The sequence below is a fragment of the Talpa occidentalis genome, unplaced genomic scaffold (assembly GCF_014898055.3).
Source record: "Talpa occidentalis isolate TD23 unplaced genomic scaffold, MPIMG_talOcc4v2.1 talOcc4.9, whole genome shotgun sequence".
In the NCBI taxonomy this organism is placed as follows: Eukaryota; Metazoa; Chordata; class Mammalia; order Eulipotyphla; family Talpidae; genus Talpa; species Talpa occidentalis.
Genome location: NW_023605305.1, coordinates 70,265,018 through 70,277,905, shown reverse-complemented (window position 1 = coordinate 70,277,905; position 12,888 = coordinate 70,265,018). Strand labels below are relative to the sequence as shown.

Below are 12,888 nucleotides of genomic sequence, written 5' to 3'. Positions count from 1 at the left end.
GTGGCTGTGGGCTGTGTCATTATCTAGCCGACTCCTCTGTGAGTGACTTTGCCTGCCACTGTGAGTTGGAGCCCCACCACTGCTTGCCAGCTGCCACACCCTCCAGACCCTCTTTGGTGGACCAATTTCATCTTGGATGAGCAGCCTTTTGTTTAGGACTTCTGAACACTGTGGGTAGTATCTGAGATGAAATAGCTGGCCACTTGTGGCCTTAGTAACTCTGTTTCCCCATTTGTTAAATCACTGCTCCTAATGGTCTGAGTCACCCTTCTAAGAAAAGTAAAGTCACACAGTAAAGTCACATAGGCCTCAGTAAAGTCACACAGGCCATCTTGAATCTACCATAGAACTCTTAGCTCAGCTGTAGAAAAACATGGTGGTGTTCATTGAAGACACCTTTGTTCTTGGCACTTGTAGTGCCGGCAAGGCCAGTGCAGGATCTCTATAATCCAGGCAGACCAGTAAAGGAGAGTCCTGGAGCCCTTGGTGGTTTTTTCAGGCATTTATTGAGCTTTTACCAGGTACACAGCAGGCAGGGGTGCCAGGAGGCTGGCAGGCCTCCCAGCCCCCAGCAAGTCTTCGCTCTTTCTCGGTTCTCTTGTGTTCTCTCGTGGTCTCTGCTTCTCTGTTTCCTGGTTCCCTTCTCGATCTCTCTCTCTTCTGCTGGTTCCCCGTGACGCTACCCTTATAACCCAGTCTCTCACCCCAGGGGCACCCACCTATGCATGCCCATACCCCACTCCAGGTGTCCACCATTAGGCATGCATGTAGGACCATAGGGATCCATCATTAATGCTAATGGTGGGAGGGCAGAAAAGCCTGATAATTTTTCACTTACCCTACAGCGCTTCATTGTCTTATGACTTAAAAAGCTGACACTTATGACCTGGCCAGTTTCCTACACTTTCATTATTGAGCCACATTTCATACTGATGGACACTGGGCTAAATAAAGACCATCACCAAATCACAGGGTAGGAGCAGCATGTTGGCCTGAACAGAAGGGACCTGGGTTTAAAACCAGCTTTGCGTGCCCTGGATGAAGTTGTTTACTTTGTGAGCCTCATTAAATTATGAATAACAAATGTATTCTTTGTGAGCACTGGTTATTATCTGGTGTAGGGTTAGGTAAAAGTATCAGGCTTTTCTGCCCTCCCGCCATTAGGATAGATGAGGGAACCCTGTGGTCCTGAATGCATGCCTGATGGCGGGCACCTGAAGTGGGTACACCTGGGCTGAGAGACTGAGTTTATAAGGGCAGCATCACGGGGATGCCAGCAGAAGCCAAGAATGAACAGAAACCGAGAGAAGAAGAGAAGCAGAGAGAACGCCGGAGAGAGCCCAGAGAGAGTGAAGATTTGCTGGGGGCTGGGAGGACTGGCAGCCTCCCGGCCCCCCAGCACCCCTGCCTTCCATATGCCTGGTAAATCTAAATAAAAGACCTGCAAAAGCCCCTGAGGGCTCCAAGACTCCTCCTTTACCCGGTCTGCATGGGATCATAGAAAACCTGCTCAATGGTCCTTTCTGCCCCTACACCTGGAATGTGCTTGGAACACAAATGCTAACTTCCTCCTTCTCTCACACTTTTAAAGTTATACCATGAGAGGGAGATCAATGTCGTTGAAGGAAGGCCAGGGTCACCGTGGGGGTGGGGGTGGGGAATGTGTGAAGGCATTCACCAGTCAGCATGGAAGCAGAAAAGGCAGATTTATTGAATTACTGTGGAGAGACAGAGGCGAGAGGAGAAAGCATTAGTCTGGACACTGAAAGAAAAGTTTGGCTTTCTTATTTAAGACACAGGTCTGTGGCAGTTGTTATCTTCTAAATTGTCAAGGCCACAAGTAGTTTCTGCCTTCCTTTGAAATTTGCACCAGTCTTTAATGGCTACAGGTGGGCTTTATGGTTATTGTTTCAATAACAGTACTATAGGGTAAGGAAAAAATGTCAGGCTTTTCTGCCCACCCGCCATCAGGATAGATGATGGCACCTTGCGGTCCTGAATGCATGCCTGATGGCGGGCACCTGGAGTAGGGTGTGGGCATAGGTAGATGGGATTCACCTGGGCTGAGACTGGGCTTTTAAGGGCGGCGTCACGGGGACACCAGCAGAAGCCAAGAAGCAGCAGAACGAACAGAAGAGCAGAGAAGCAGAGAGAACGCCAGAGAGCCCAGATAGAGTGAGGATTTGCTGGGGGCTGGAAGGACTGCCAGCCTGCCTGCCATATGCCTGGTAAACCCCAATAAAAAGCCTGCAAAAAGCCACCGAGGACTCTGACTCGTCCTTTACCCTGTCCGCTGGATCAGAAAACCTGCACTGTGTCCATTCCTGGCCCTACAAGTACCATATCTGCCCATGGTTCCCATATCTGCCCAAGGTCGCAGGACCAGGTTTCCATGACAACTCTTAGCTCCCCTAGTCTGTTTAAAACTTCCTATCCTTGGCAACTCTCCTGCCCGCCTGTAACTAAGCAGGTGCCTCTTCTTTTTTTTCTCCTTTTCCTAATAAACCTGTCCTTTTAAAACACAAAACAAACAAATAACTAAAAATAAAACTTCCCATCCTTGTCTGCTAGGTAAGAGACTGAGCTTTTAACCCTATAGACTCCAACAAGTTCCACTGACTGAACTGGCTGGCTCCACCTTCACAAAAAAGTAGATGAATCTTCCACTGCATAATCAAAGGCAATTAATTTGTGACAATTATCTAATAACATCCATCCCGTGTTCCAAGACAAGGTAAGTGATTCAAGATTCACCCTGGTCTCCGTCTACTAGTGCTCTGCTCATGAAAGGCAACTGGGCACCCCCTCAAATTCTCCCCAACCTACCCCACGTCTACTGCTGCACTCAAGCAGCCTTCCCCTTCATTCCCAGATAGTTGTCTTGGTGACGTTTCCGTGTATATAAATGCCAGGTGGTGGAAGAATTACAAGGAAAAGAGAACAGTTAGGGGACGCTGGTGGAGGATGGGAGGGCGGTTAGGGAAACCTCTGTCGTAGGTGACAACAGATCTCTGCAAGAAGCGAGGCTATCAGGGAAAAAGCAGTTCAGAAGGAGGTGCTGGCCATCCCAATTTTTTTTTAATTTACTTTTTTATTTTATAAATTTTTACATCTTTTTTAAAAAAATTATTTATGCATACAAGAACTGGGGTGCAGGCCAGAGATGCGGGGGGCGAGAGGATTCACCAGAGAACAGACTGAGTGAAACACACTCCTGAGGGGAGCAGCGGGCAAGGCAGGAGAGGTCTGCTTTGGCATGTGGGTTGCTCCCTGGCAGGCTGGGGATCGAACTCGTGCTGGAGAGGCTGTGGTTTGCTTCATCGTGCGGTGCTTAACTTAACCCCTTGCGCCACCAGGGAGGCCCTATTTTTCATCATTTTTCATTTTTGCACAATGTATGCATTTTCGTCTTGGTTATAGTCCCCATACAATTCCCACCCCCCTTGTTTTGATCCTACTCCCTCCCCCCCTCCCCGCCCCGTAGTGATTGTTTTACTTGTGCTAGAAGGGAAGAAATCTTCAGCCGTGTCAGGCGTTACTTCAACTTTGGCACCTAGGGCACACCAACCGGGACCAGCTCAGAACCCGGACCCCAGGGCTGGCTTCTAATGGAGTTTGAAATCACACCAGGCTGTCCTGCGAGTCTTCTCGGAGCACCGACCCTCCGCGTTGGGGAGCCTCAGGTCAGTAAGCGGTGGTCGCGCGTCCACAGGCACCGCCGCCTCCGCGGGCTCCCGGTACCTGGGACGCCGAGCGCCCCGACCGGCCCGAACCCGCGCCTCTGCCCCTCCCGCCTTCCCCAGGCCCGCCTTAGGGCTCCGCCCCTCGCCGCCGATTCCCCGCGTCGCGTCTGGGCACCTCGAGCTCCGTCCCTGACCGGCCCCGCCCCGCCCCGCCCCTCAGAGGCGAGGCCCCGCCCCACGGCCGAGCCGCCGCTCTTCCGCGGGCCGAGACGGAGCGCTCGTCCCCGGCTGGCTGAGCAGGGCGCCCGCCCGCCTCCGGGCCGCGCGACCCGGAAGTGACTCCGAGTTCCGGCCCGCGTGGTTTCGCTCCCTGGAGGCTCCGCAGTCGCGGCAGCTGCGATGACCAAGATAAAGGCCGATCCCGACGGGCCGGAGCCTCCGGCGGAGGCTTGTGGAGGGGAGCGCACTTACCACGAGCTACTGGTGAATCTGAACCCCATCGCGCAGCCCCTGGCTTCTCGCCGCCTCACGCGGAAGCTCTACAAATGCATCAAGAAAGGTGCGGCGGGCGCCGCGGTGGCCGGGTGGGCGCGCGGGTGGCGGGCCAGGGCCCCCCGGCTGAATCTAATGTGGTTGCAGCCGTGAAGCAGAAGCAGATTCGGCGCGGGGTGAAGGAGGTTCAGAAGTTTATCAACAAAGGCGAGAAAGGGTAAGAACCCCACCGCGCCGAATTTTGCATTTCTCAACAGTAGCGAACAGTATCCCTACTGCTAAGTCGGTACAAGTGCTCCGACTCGGGTATATAGAAAATGATCAAGTAATCGATGAATTCCCTCCAGAATAGATGCCGGCCCATGACTTACACGAGCTCAAAGGGACACCACGGGCAAGTGGATTCCAGGGGATGCGAATGTTATAAGCCGGCTCCCTTAAGGGTAGACCCCAGCTGCAGTCACTCAGCGACTGCTTATGGGTGTTTACTCGTTTTCAGGCACTGCGCTGTGGGGAGACAATGACATTGATCAGACAACCACACAGTTACAAGTTGTGATTGATAAGAAGAGTGAAGTGAGGAGCTCATTACCCTCCATCTTTCTTTTCTGAGGTTTATTAGCATCTGAAGTGTATTTGTAACATCCCCTGTATCTTCCATTCACGCCAGACAGAAAACAGTTTGAGAACAGGTTGAAGACTCACTGCTTTCTCTACAGAAATGTGTGGCACACTGTAGGTGCTCAAGAGATAATGCTGGAGGGATTTGATGCTCAGTGAGGAGTCTCACCTAGTTGCCAGTAGCTGAGATCTGAAGATAATCAGGATTAGTTTGGTGGAGTGGGCTAGATGATACTTTCTCATGAGACTCTGTCAGCCATAGTAAGTTTAGTTTTTATACTCAGAGCTTTGAAAGACCATTGAGGGGTAAAGCCAGGGAATGACATAATTAAGATTCTCCTGGCAATTTAAGAAAGGATCAGAGGCACACAAGTGGACTTAGGGATGGTGAGATGGGAGCCTCTGTAGTCTAGAATAGATGCAAAGGCAATTTTGATTAAGTTAACGATGGCAGCAGTGGTGCAAGGGGTTAAGTCTCAGCACTATGAAGCTATCCCCAGCCACTGCAGCATGAGTTCAGCCCCTGGCCAGGAAGCTGACCCACATGGTGCAGCAGACCTCTCCTGACTCACCTGCTGTTCCCCTCAGCCATGTATTTCAGTAGATCCACCTGTTCTGCTCCCCACTCTGTCCCTGGTGACCCCCCACCCCCGCCACATCTCTGGCCTACACCCCAGCTCTTGTGTGCATAAATAAGTCAGATCTTTAAAAAAAAATATAGTTGATGCATCTGAGAAGACTTTCGTACATGGAGTGTGAAGAGGTATGGATTCAGCTGAGTAGATTAGAGAGCCCACTCACTGAGTGAACAGTGGATGGGGCCAATTTGTGTAAGAAGATCTAAAGTTTGGTTTCAGGCAAATTTTTGAAGTGCCCCCTCTCCTCAGGAGAACTGCTAATAGGCAGATGGTTATATGGGTTTGGAGCTTGGAAAAGAGAGGGCCACGGCTGGAGAGAATAGATTTGGGAGTAAGGCGAAGCAGTGCTTTGAACCAAAAGCTCTTTCCTTTGTTTGCCTGTCACACACCACAGCCCTCATCCCCACAACAGACTCTTCGTTCTGTGTCTTCAGGGCTCTTGAGGCCCTTGCCTTTGATACCTTGCCAGCCCAGCCAGGACCCCTAAGGAATCTGTCAAGCCTTCATTGGTTCCCTGACCCTTCTGCCACTGAGCCCTGCATCTTAGCCTGACACTCAAGGCCCTTGGGTATGGTCCCTCTCTGGCTTTATTGTCTTCCTCAGGCCCCAGTCTGTATTCCAGAGCCACCCCAGACACCCACCTGGCCAGCCCATGTGTTTGCTACCATTTCTGATTATTCGATTATCTCAGCCTTAATTGCTTTCCTTGCCCCCAGCCCCTCCACAGACGTCACCATTCAATTTTCTGTTCATGTGTCACCTCCTGATTCTCCAAAAATTTGGCATCCGTGCACTGCATCTGTCTCAGCACGATACTACTTGTCACACTTGGTGGCATTTAATTATTGCCAGGAAATAGAAATCACCTTCCCAGAGGAATGTACTCACCAACACAAATTGCACTTTCAGAGGTTGGGAGACCCACATTAATAGTTGGGCTTCTTGATAGCTGGGAGCCATTTTTAACCCCTGCAGGCCCAGCCCAGAGACTTACTTAACTGAAAGGAGGAATGAGCAAACTAGAAATTATAGTGGGTTCTCTCATTTCAGGATCATGGTTTTGGCAGGAGACACATTGCCAGTGGAGGTATACTGCCATCTCCCAGTCATGTGTGAGGACCGCAATTTGCCCTATGTCTATATCCCCTCTAAGACGGTAAGGAGCACAGGAGCCCCTGATCTTGGTCAGCACTGGAGGGGTCTGGGTCCTGGTCTGCAGCAGCAGGCCATGGAGGAATGGGGCATGGGCTTTGGAGTTGAGACAGGCCTGGCCAGACTTCAGGCGCGCTTCGGACCTTTATGCACTTCGGTTTCCTTTTTGTAAACTGGGACTCCATTCCTCTGAGAATGAAAAACACCTATGTGGATATGCTTTTGACACTGTACCTATGTTAGTCCTGTTGGGTGGGTGTGGTGCTCGGGGTGTGGGGGTGTCTTAGGGGCCTAAAGCTGCCCTTTTGTTTTATCTTTATCAGGGGCCAGGCCTGGGGCACAGGGTTTAGGGGCCAGCAGGGAGCAGGAGAGCATAAGCCCTGCCCAAGGGGGCACCCCCACTAGACTGGAGACTTTGCAGAGCTGCCATTTGGGAATGTAGGCCCAGTGTTGCTGGACTGTGGCTTGAAAGTTTGCTACATTTAAATGACAATTAATATTCTGAAATGGAATGACCGGATAGCACACTTGTGGGCTGTATTTAAGCCACTGGATTAACGGTCTGGAACTCCCTGGCATGTAGGTTGTGCAGTGATTTTCCCAAACAGCCCTTTGCTCTTCTCTGCCCTTCTCTGCAGGACCTGGGGGCAGCAGCAGGCTCCAAACGCCCCACCTGCGTGATAATGGTCAAGCCCCATGAGGAGTACCAGGAGGCCTATGACGAGTGCCTGGAGGAAGTGCAGGCTCTGCCCCCACCCATGTGAAGGACTTAGGCAGCAACCTGGGCACATGCTCCGGAAGCTGTTGGGAAACCAGCCTGCTGTCCTGCTGCCCACACTCGCAGCATCTCCCCCGTCCCCAGAGGCACATATTCTTCCCAGGCAGCTATTTCATGAAGGAAAAGCCAGCATCTTCTCCAGGGCTGTTTCCCTTTGAGCTTCAATGAAGACAGTTCCAACAATGTGGTGTGGGGGAAGTAAATGCTAAGACTAAAATGTGGTGAGTCTGTGGGTGTTTTCTTGAGCAGCAGCTGGTGGTAGGGCTGAGGAGATGGTGAGCAATAAGAGGGGAAGCAGCCTTTCTTACCAGGGAACCCCAAGGATTTTACAAGTATTCACTGCTATGCTGGGCTGCCCTGGGCAGGTGTTAGACTCAAGCCAGGAACTGACTCTAGGCTGCCCACCCCCAAGCTTTCGACTCCCACTTCCAGAGTCAGTGGGTGCTGCAGGATAAGGCGGCCAAGCTTAGATTCAGCTGCACAGAAGCCTGTACCCCCTATGTTGGGACACCCCCATTCATCATTTCTTTCCCCAGGAGCCATAAATGCCACTGGGAAGCTACGGAAGCAGTTTACCCACCCACATAGTACATTTTAAATAGGAACATGAAGCTAAGTACAAAACTATAGGCCATCTCTCCTGTGTGGCATCACAGGCCCTGAGAGCCCAATCCTTTCAGGCATTTTACATTTAAGGTGCCTTCCAGCTTTTCAGAACCCTCCCACACCCACCCCTGACTCAGCGCACACAGCCACCAAGCTCAGGCACCATGGAGAAAAAACCTAGATTGGGCTTGAGGGTCAGATCTGGTTTAACCACCAAGCACTCTCTTTTACAAGCCTGATGCTTGGCTATACAATTCATGTTCCTCAACCCTCCATACCAATTTCAAATGAAGAGGTAATGAGCTGTATTTATGAATGTGTAAAAGCACCTTGCACAGGGCCCAACATATTACAGGATTTTCTCCCCATCAGATGCGGGCTGGGTTCTTCCTGACTGGGCACCATGGCTGCTTCTGTTCTAACCAGCAGCAGCAGCCAGGCCATGCCTGGCACCTCTCTGCAGTGGGCACATATGCATGTGAAATTCTTTGCCAGTGAAGCTAAAGGCAGGTTAGTATATTTGCTCCAAGTTATAAAACAGTGGCATTCAATTCTAACCTAGACTATTTACAGTAGGAAACAGATACATACATTGGTGAGGCCATACAGCAGGAGGCGGACATGATGCTGGCATGGCAGTGGGACCTGGCTGAGGCAGGGATGGGAAGACATCTGCTGCTGGTGGCAAGTCCTTGCTTCTATGTTGGTCGATACTTACAGCAAATATAAACGGACACAGCAGGACTAGAGAAGCCAGCTTCTTACAGCCAGGGAGCCAGCTGCCTAGGGCAGGTTGGCTCATATCCTTCCAGCTTCTGGCCATGGTGGCACTCCTCAAGTTTGCCGCTCTGAAATGAACTACAGTCCACTGAAACCAGCCATCCTCACTGAGATGGCCAAGGATCATGGGTGAAAACCCCTCAAAACCAAAGTTCCTTCGAGGCTGGGATCAGAATATGAGGCGTTTGCCATCTGCTGGGTTTTGCTCCATAGGGCAGTAGGGACACTTCAGCCTGCAAAGAGGGGGAATTGGGTCTCAGGGCTGGGCCAGCAGGATGGCCAGGCCAGGATGGAGCCAAGCATGGGTAACTTACTTTCCTCCATTAATGAGCTTGTTGAGTGCATCTCTTGAGATCACATGGCCACAAATGAGCTTGATGGGAGGGTTGGAATCGGATGTCTGCTGGCGGAGGATGGGGCACGCAAAGACCGAGTGGTACCAGCACTTCATGCCGAGTTCTATCTCAATCTGGAGAGGCCGGGAAAAGGGTGAATCCCGTTCCTGTCCCCACCATCGTCCCCACCGTCCTCCCCAGTGCCTTCTGCCCACTCCTGCCCCAGCTGAGACTCACCGGCAGTTCATCCTTGTGACTCCACACCCCCGTGCACTGCCTCTGCTCGATCACTGCTTTGATGTTCATCAGCACAGGCAGCGCCACACAGCCAGAGGCGAAGCTGCAACAGAACAAAGAGCATGGGCTAGAGTGGTCCAGACCAAAAAAAAAACCAGACAAAAGGACCAACATTCTGAGTCTTGTGACTCAGGACTGGGTTCTAAAGTGGCATAGGGTTTAAATCAAACCTTGAAAAAAATTCAGGGTAGCTTATAAAGTGCCACATGTAGTTATGTGTGTCCAACTACATGGCACCCCAAATTTGAGAACCCACAGGAAAGATAAGATCCAGAGGGCAGATACCCGCTTATCTAAACCATTGAAAAGATGGGGACAATGATCAGTTTGAAGCAACCCCAGCCTACCCATGTACACCACTCTGCAGTCATAATATAGCTCTATGTCTGGTTATCAGTTACAGCAATTAGAAATTGGGGGATTCAGACCTCATGATTGGGGTTGGGATGGGGAGTCAACGGGCTAAATAGCTTCAATGTGTAGGTCGGGCCTGTACAAGAGAACTAAGGTGTGATGGTACCTGCCCTGCTGGGAACACCGCTCCACTGAAACGACATCCATGGTAACAAACTAGAGGGTAGAGTCCATCACTCGGATAGGGCAGGAGAGTCTACAATCAGTCTAAATAAACGCACTGTGATGCTACGCACTATGGCTTGTGTGGCTGTGTTGGGTATCCTAGACAAGATCATTCTCATTTATGAAATGAGGATAACACAATGACCCCTCGGGTCACAGTGAAGTCACAGGAGAATACTTCTGGAACAGAGCCTTCCAAGTGAAAATTCTTGAGGCCATTTACTGAGCCCTTCACCCATCTCCTTGCGGGCAGTGGTACTGGAGGGTCTTGTGATAATCCAGGGGTGAAGTGCAGGGGAGGCAGGGACCTCATTCCAGAGACCTTACAAAATGGGAACTTTGACCCTGTCATTGACCTCATGGTGACCTCAGGCCTCAACTCTTCCTAATCTCAGTTTCTCCAACAGTAAGAAGAGAGGTGATTTTTATTTGGAAAAATGACTTACTACTTGCAGTTTAGGTCTGTGAAGGCACCAAGCACAATCTCTGGCACACAGGCAGGGCCTCAGTGAATTGTGTTTCTCTCTTACCCCTCCCATTTGTGCCCCTCCCCCAGCTGGCTGTACCTGACACTGAGGGGTGACTCCACAGAAAGCCCCAGCAGGGAACAAGCATCCCGGGTAAAGGTCTCACAGATCTCCGCCCAATGGCTATTATCCAGGAGGTGGCAGTAGGGTGACTTCTCCAAGCCCAGCCGGAGGTACACCAGGCTGCCCATCATCACCTGGATCTCTGCAAGACAAGGGGACCAGGCTTAGGGGCCTTGCCCCACACTGTGGCAGCTGCAGGGCAACCAGAGTGGCTCCCAGATCCCTAGGACTGAAATGCCCTCGGGCAAAACTGGTTTTCCAGAGAATCCAATAGGAGGGTAGGCTCTTGGGGCTGCTTGGAACAAGGGTAGGCACCAGGGAGGGAGGAATTTCAGTTCTTTTTATCCTTGAAAGGGCACCCAAGAAGTGAATCTCAGGTAGGCACCCATGTTCTGCAACACGAGCTAATCTCTCTTGTTAAAGTTTTCAGAAGATACACGGCTAAAATTTGGTAATGTTGCTTGGTGTTCATGATGCTTATTTCCAAATGATATGTGAAGAAATGTGAGTGGAATTAAAAAAGTCACTAGCTGCAGGGGTGGTTATGAGTGGTGACCATCTGGCAGGTGAGACTCCCAAGACTGGGGTTGGAAATCCTGAGTGAATGAAGAGAACTCTGGCAAGAGCTCCTGAGGTGAAGAGGGAGTCTTAAGAAACCAGCTGGGTTCTCAGCAGGGTTCTAGGTGGGAGAGGCTGGTGTACTGCCGAGGCAGGGTAGCCTCAGGGCACAGGTGCAGGGTGCTGAGTGGGGGTATGGCACATGGCATGTGTCAGGCAGGAGGAAGTCTGAGATGAAGCTGGGAGAAGGGCAGAGGCAGCTGAGAACCCTGAGTTTGGAGCTTCCCTTTAAGACAATGAAGGAGAGGTGAAAGAGTGGAGTTGGGGAAGGGCACTGGTAATGTGCAGCACGACTATCCCACTCACGCTGACCCGTGCTGCAGCCTGAGCACCTACCCCGCTGGTGCAGCCGTGCAAAGGGCTGGAAGTGCCGGGCATAGCTGAGGGCCTCCAGCTGCTTCTCAGAGCCACCTGCCAGAAGGCGGATGAAGTGTAGTCGGTGCAGCTTGAACTCCAGGGAGCTGTTGAGCTCCAGCAGGCGCTGCCTGTGGGAGATGGCCCATCTGGGGAAAAGGGCCAGTTTAATGTGCAGCTGGCAGAACAGAACTGAGAGATGGACTCCAGAAGCCTCTGGGAGGTCCAGAAGACAAGGCTGGAGCCTGGAAGACAGAGCTGGAGGTGTGTCACATACTTTGGGTAAGGTGAAGACAAGCCCAGTGCCTTGAGCAGCAAAGGCAGCAGTGATTCTATGGGGCAAGCAGGGCCAACTTACTCCAACGCTGGCCCCAGGTCCTGCTCATGCAGAGCTTCCAGGATTCGATTCAGCTCCAGGAAAGGCTGCTTGAAATCCAAATCCACGTTGAGGGTGGACTCCTGTGGGAAGAGGCCGATCCCACCATTGGAGGACTGTTTCCAAAATTTTCTGCTCTGCACATAATAAAACCTCATTTGCCAACCATAGGCTGGGGGTGGGGTTTGTGTGCAGAGGAGCTATGGTTTCTTGTTCCCATTTCAGTTCTGGGAAGCTGACTGCTACATGCTGGCCTCCCAAAGGTAGACCACAACTCAGCCCTACCCCCAGGGAACAGCCCACGTGGAGCAGCAAGTGATAACATTACTCCTTTTCAATCTTCCCAGTTACATGAAGAGAAAGTAGCTTTATTTCTTTTTTTTTTAAAGATTTATTTATTTGTGCATACAGCAGCTGGGGTACAGGCCAGAGATATGGGGGGGTGAGAGGATTCACCAGACAGGATTCACCAGACAGAGTGGGGAACAGAACAGGCAGACCGACTGAAATACACTGCGGAGGGGAGCAGCAGGTGAGACAGGAGAGGTCTGCCTCACCATGTGGGTTGCTCCCCGGCTGGCCGGGATCGAGCTCGTGCTGCAGAGGCTGCGGATTGCTTCATAGTGCATTTACTCCCTTGCGCCACCCGGGAGGCCCCAAAGTAGCTGTATTTGTACTGCCGGTAAGTTTTTAATACCTGACAAGTGCTACTGTCATTTCACTGATCTTTCTTTTTCTTTTTTTAAAAGATTTATTTATTTATTTATACAAGCACTGGGTTCAGTCAGAAGCGCGGGAGGGTGAGAGGATTCACCAGAGCCAAAGCAGGGAACAGAGCAGGCAGACTGACGAAATACACTGCTGAGGGGAGCAGCAGGCGGCAGGGAAGGTCTGCGCGCCATGTGGAACCCTTGCCGGCGGCCGGGGATTGAACCGGCACTGCTGAGGCTGCGGGCAGCTAGGCAGCCCAGCGCTCAACGGCTGCACCA

General features: G+C 51.5%; 2 protein-coding genes and 1 long non-coding RNA gene across 4 annotated transcripts; 2 read left to right on the top strand and 1 right to left on the bottom strand.

Moving 5' to 3' along the window:
* The first annotated feature begins 2,575 nt into the window (after positions 1-2,575).
* Positions 2,576-3,934, top strand: LOC119236587 (uncharacterized). Of its 2 annotated transcripts, none has more exons than XR_008550246.1 (3): positions 2,576-2,734; positions 3,558-3,683; positions 3,904-3,934. It is a non-coding gene; the product is annotated as an uncharacterized LOC119236587 (long non-coding RNA). The 2 variants fall into 2 exon arrangements; XR_005123103.1 differs by lacking the exon at positions 2,576-2,734 and adding an exon at positions 2,944-3,055.
* Positions 3,935-4,010: 76 nt separating this feature from the next.
* On the top strand, positions 4,011-7,710 carry LOC119235831 (H/ACA ribonucleoprotein complex subunit 2). Its single transcript, XM_037499403.2, has 4 exons — positions 4,011-4,242; positions 4,323-4,392; positions 6,485-6,590; positions 7,225-7,710. The coding sequence occupies exons 1-4, from the start codon at positions 4,083-4,085 to the stop codon at positions 7,348-7,350; spliced, it is 462 nt and encodes a 153-aa protein (XP_037355300.1). The 5' UTR covers positions 4,011-4,082; the 3' UTR covers positions 7,351-7,710.
* A 394-nt stretch (positions 7,711-8,104) lies between these two features.
* Positions 8,105-12,061, bottom strand: LOC119235832 (E3 ubiquitin-protein transferase RMND5B-like). Its single transcript, XM_037499404.2, has 6 exons — positions 11,882-12,061; positions 11,506-11,672; positions 10,528-10,693; positions 9,323-9,425; positions 9,065-9,219; positions 8,105-8,983 (listed from the first exon to the last, which is right to left on the bottom strand). Exons 1-6 carry the CDS (start codon positions 12,055-12,057, stop codon positions 8,920-8,922), a joined length of 831 nt encoding a protein of 276 aa, XP_037355301.1. The 5' UTR covers positions 12,058-12,061; the 3' UTR covers positions 8,105-8,919.
* Between the last annotated feature and the right edge of the window lie 827 nt (positions 12,062-12,888).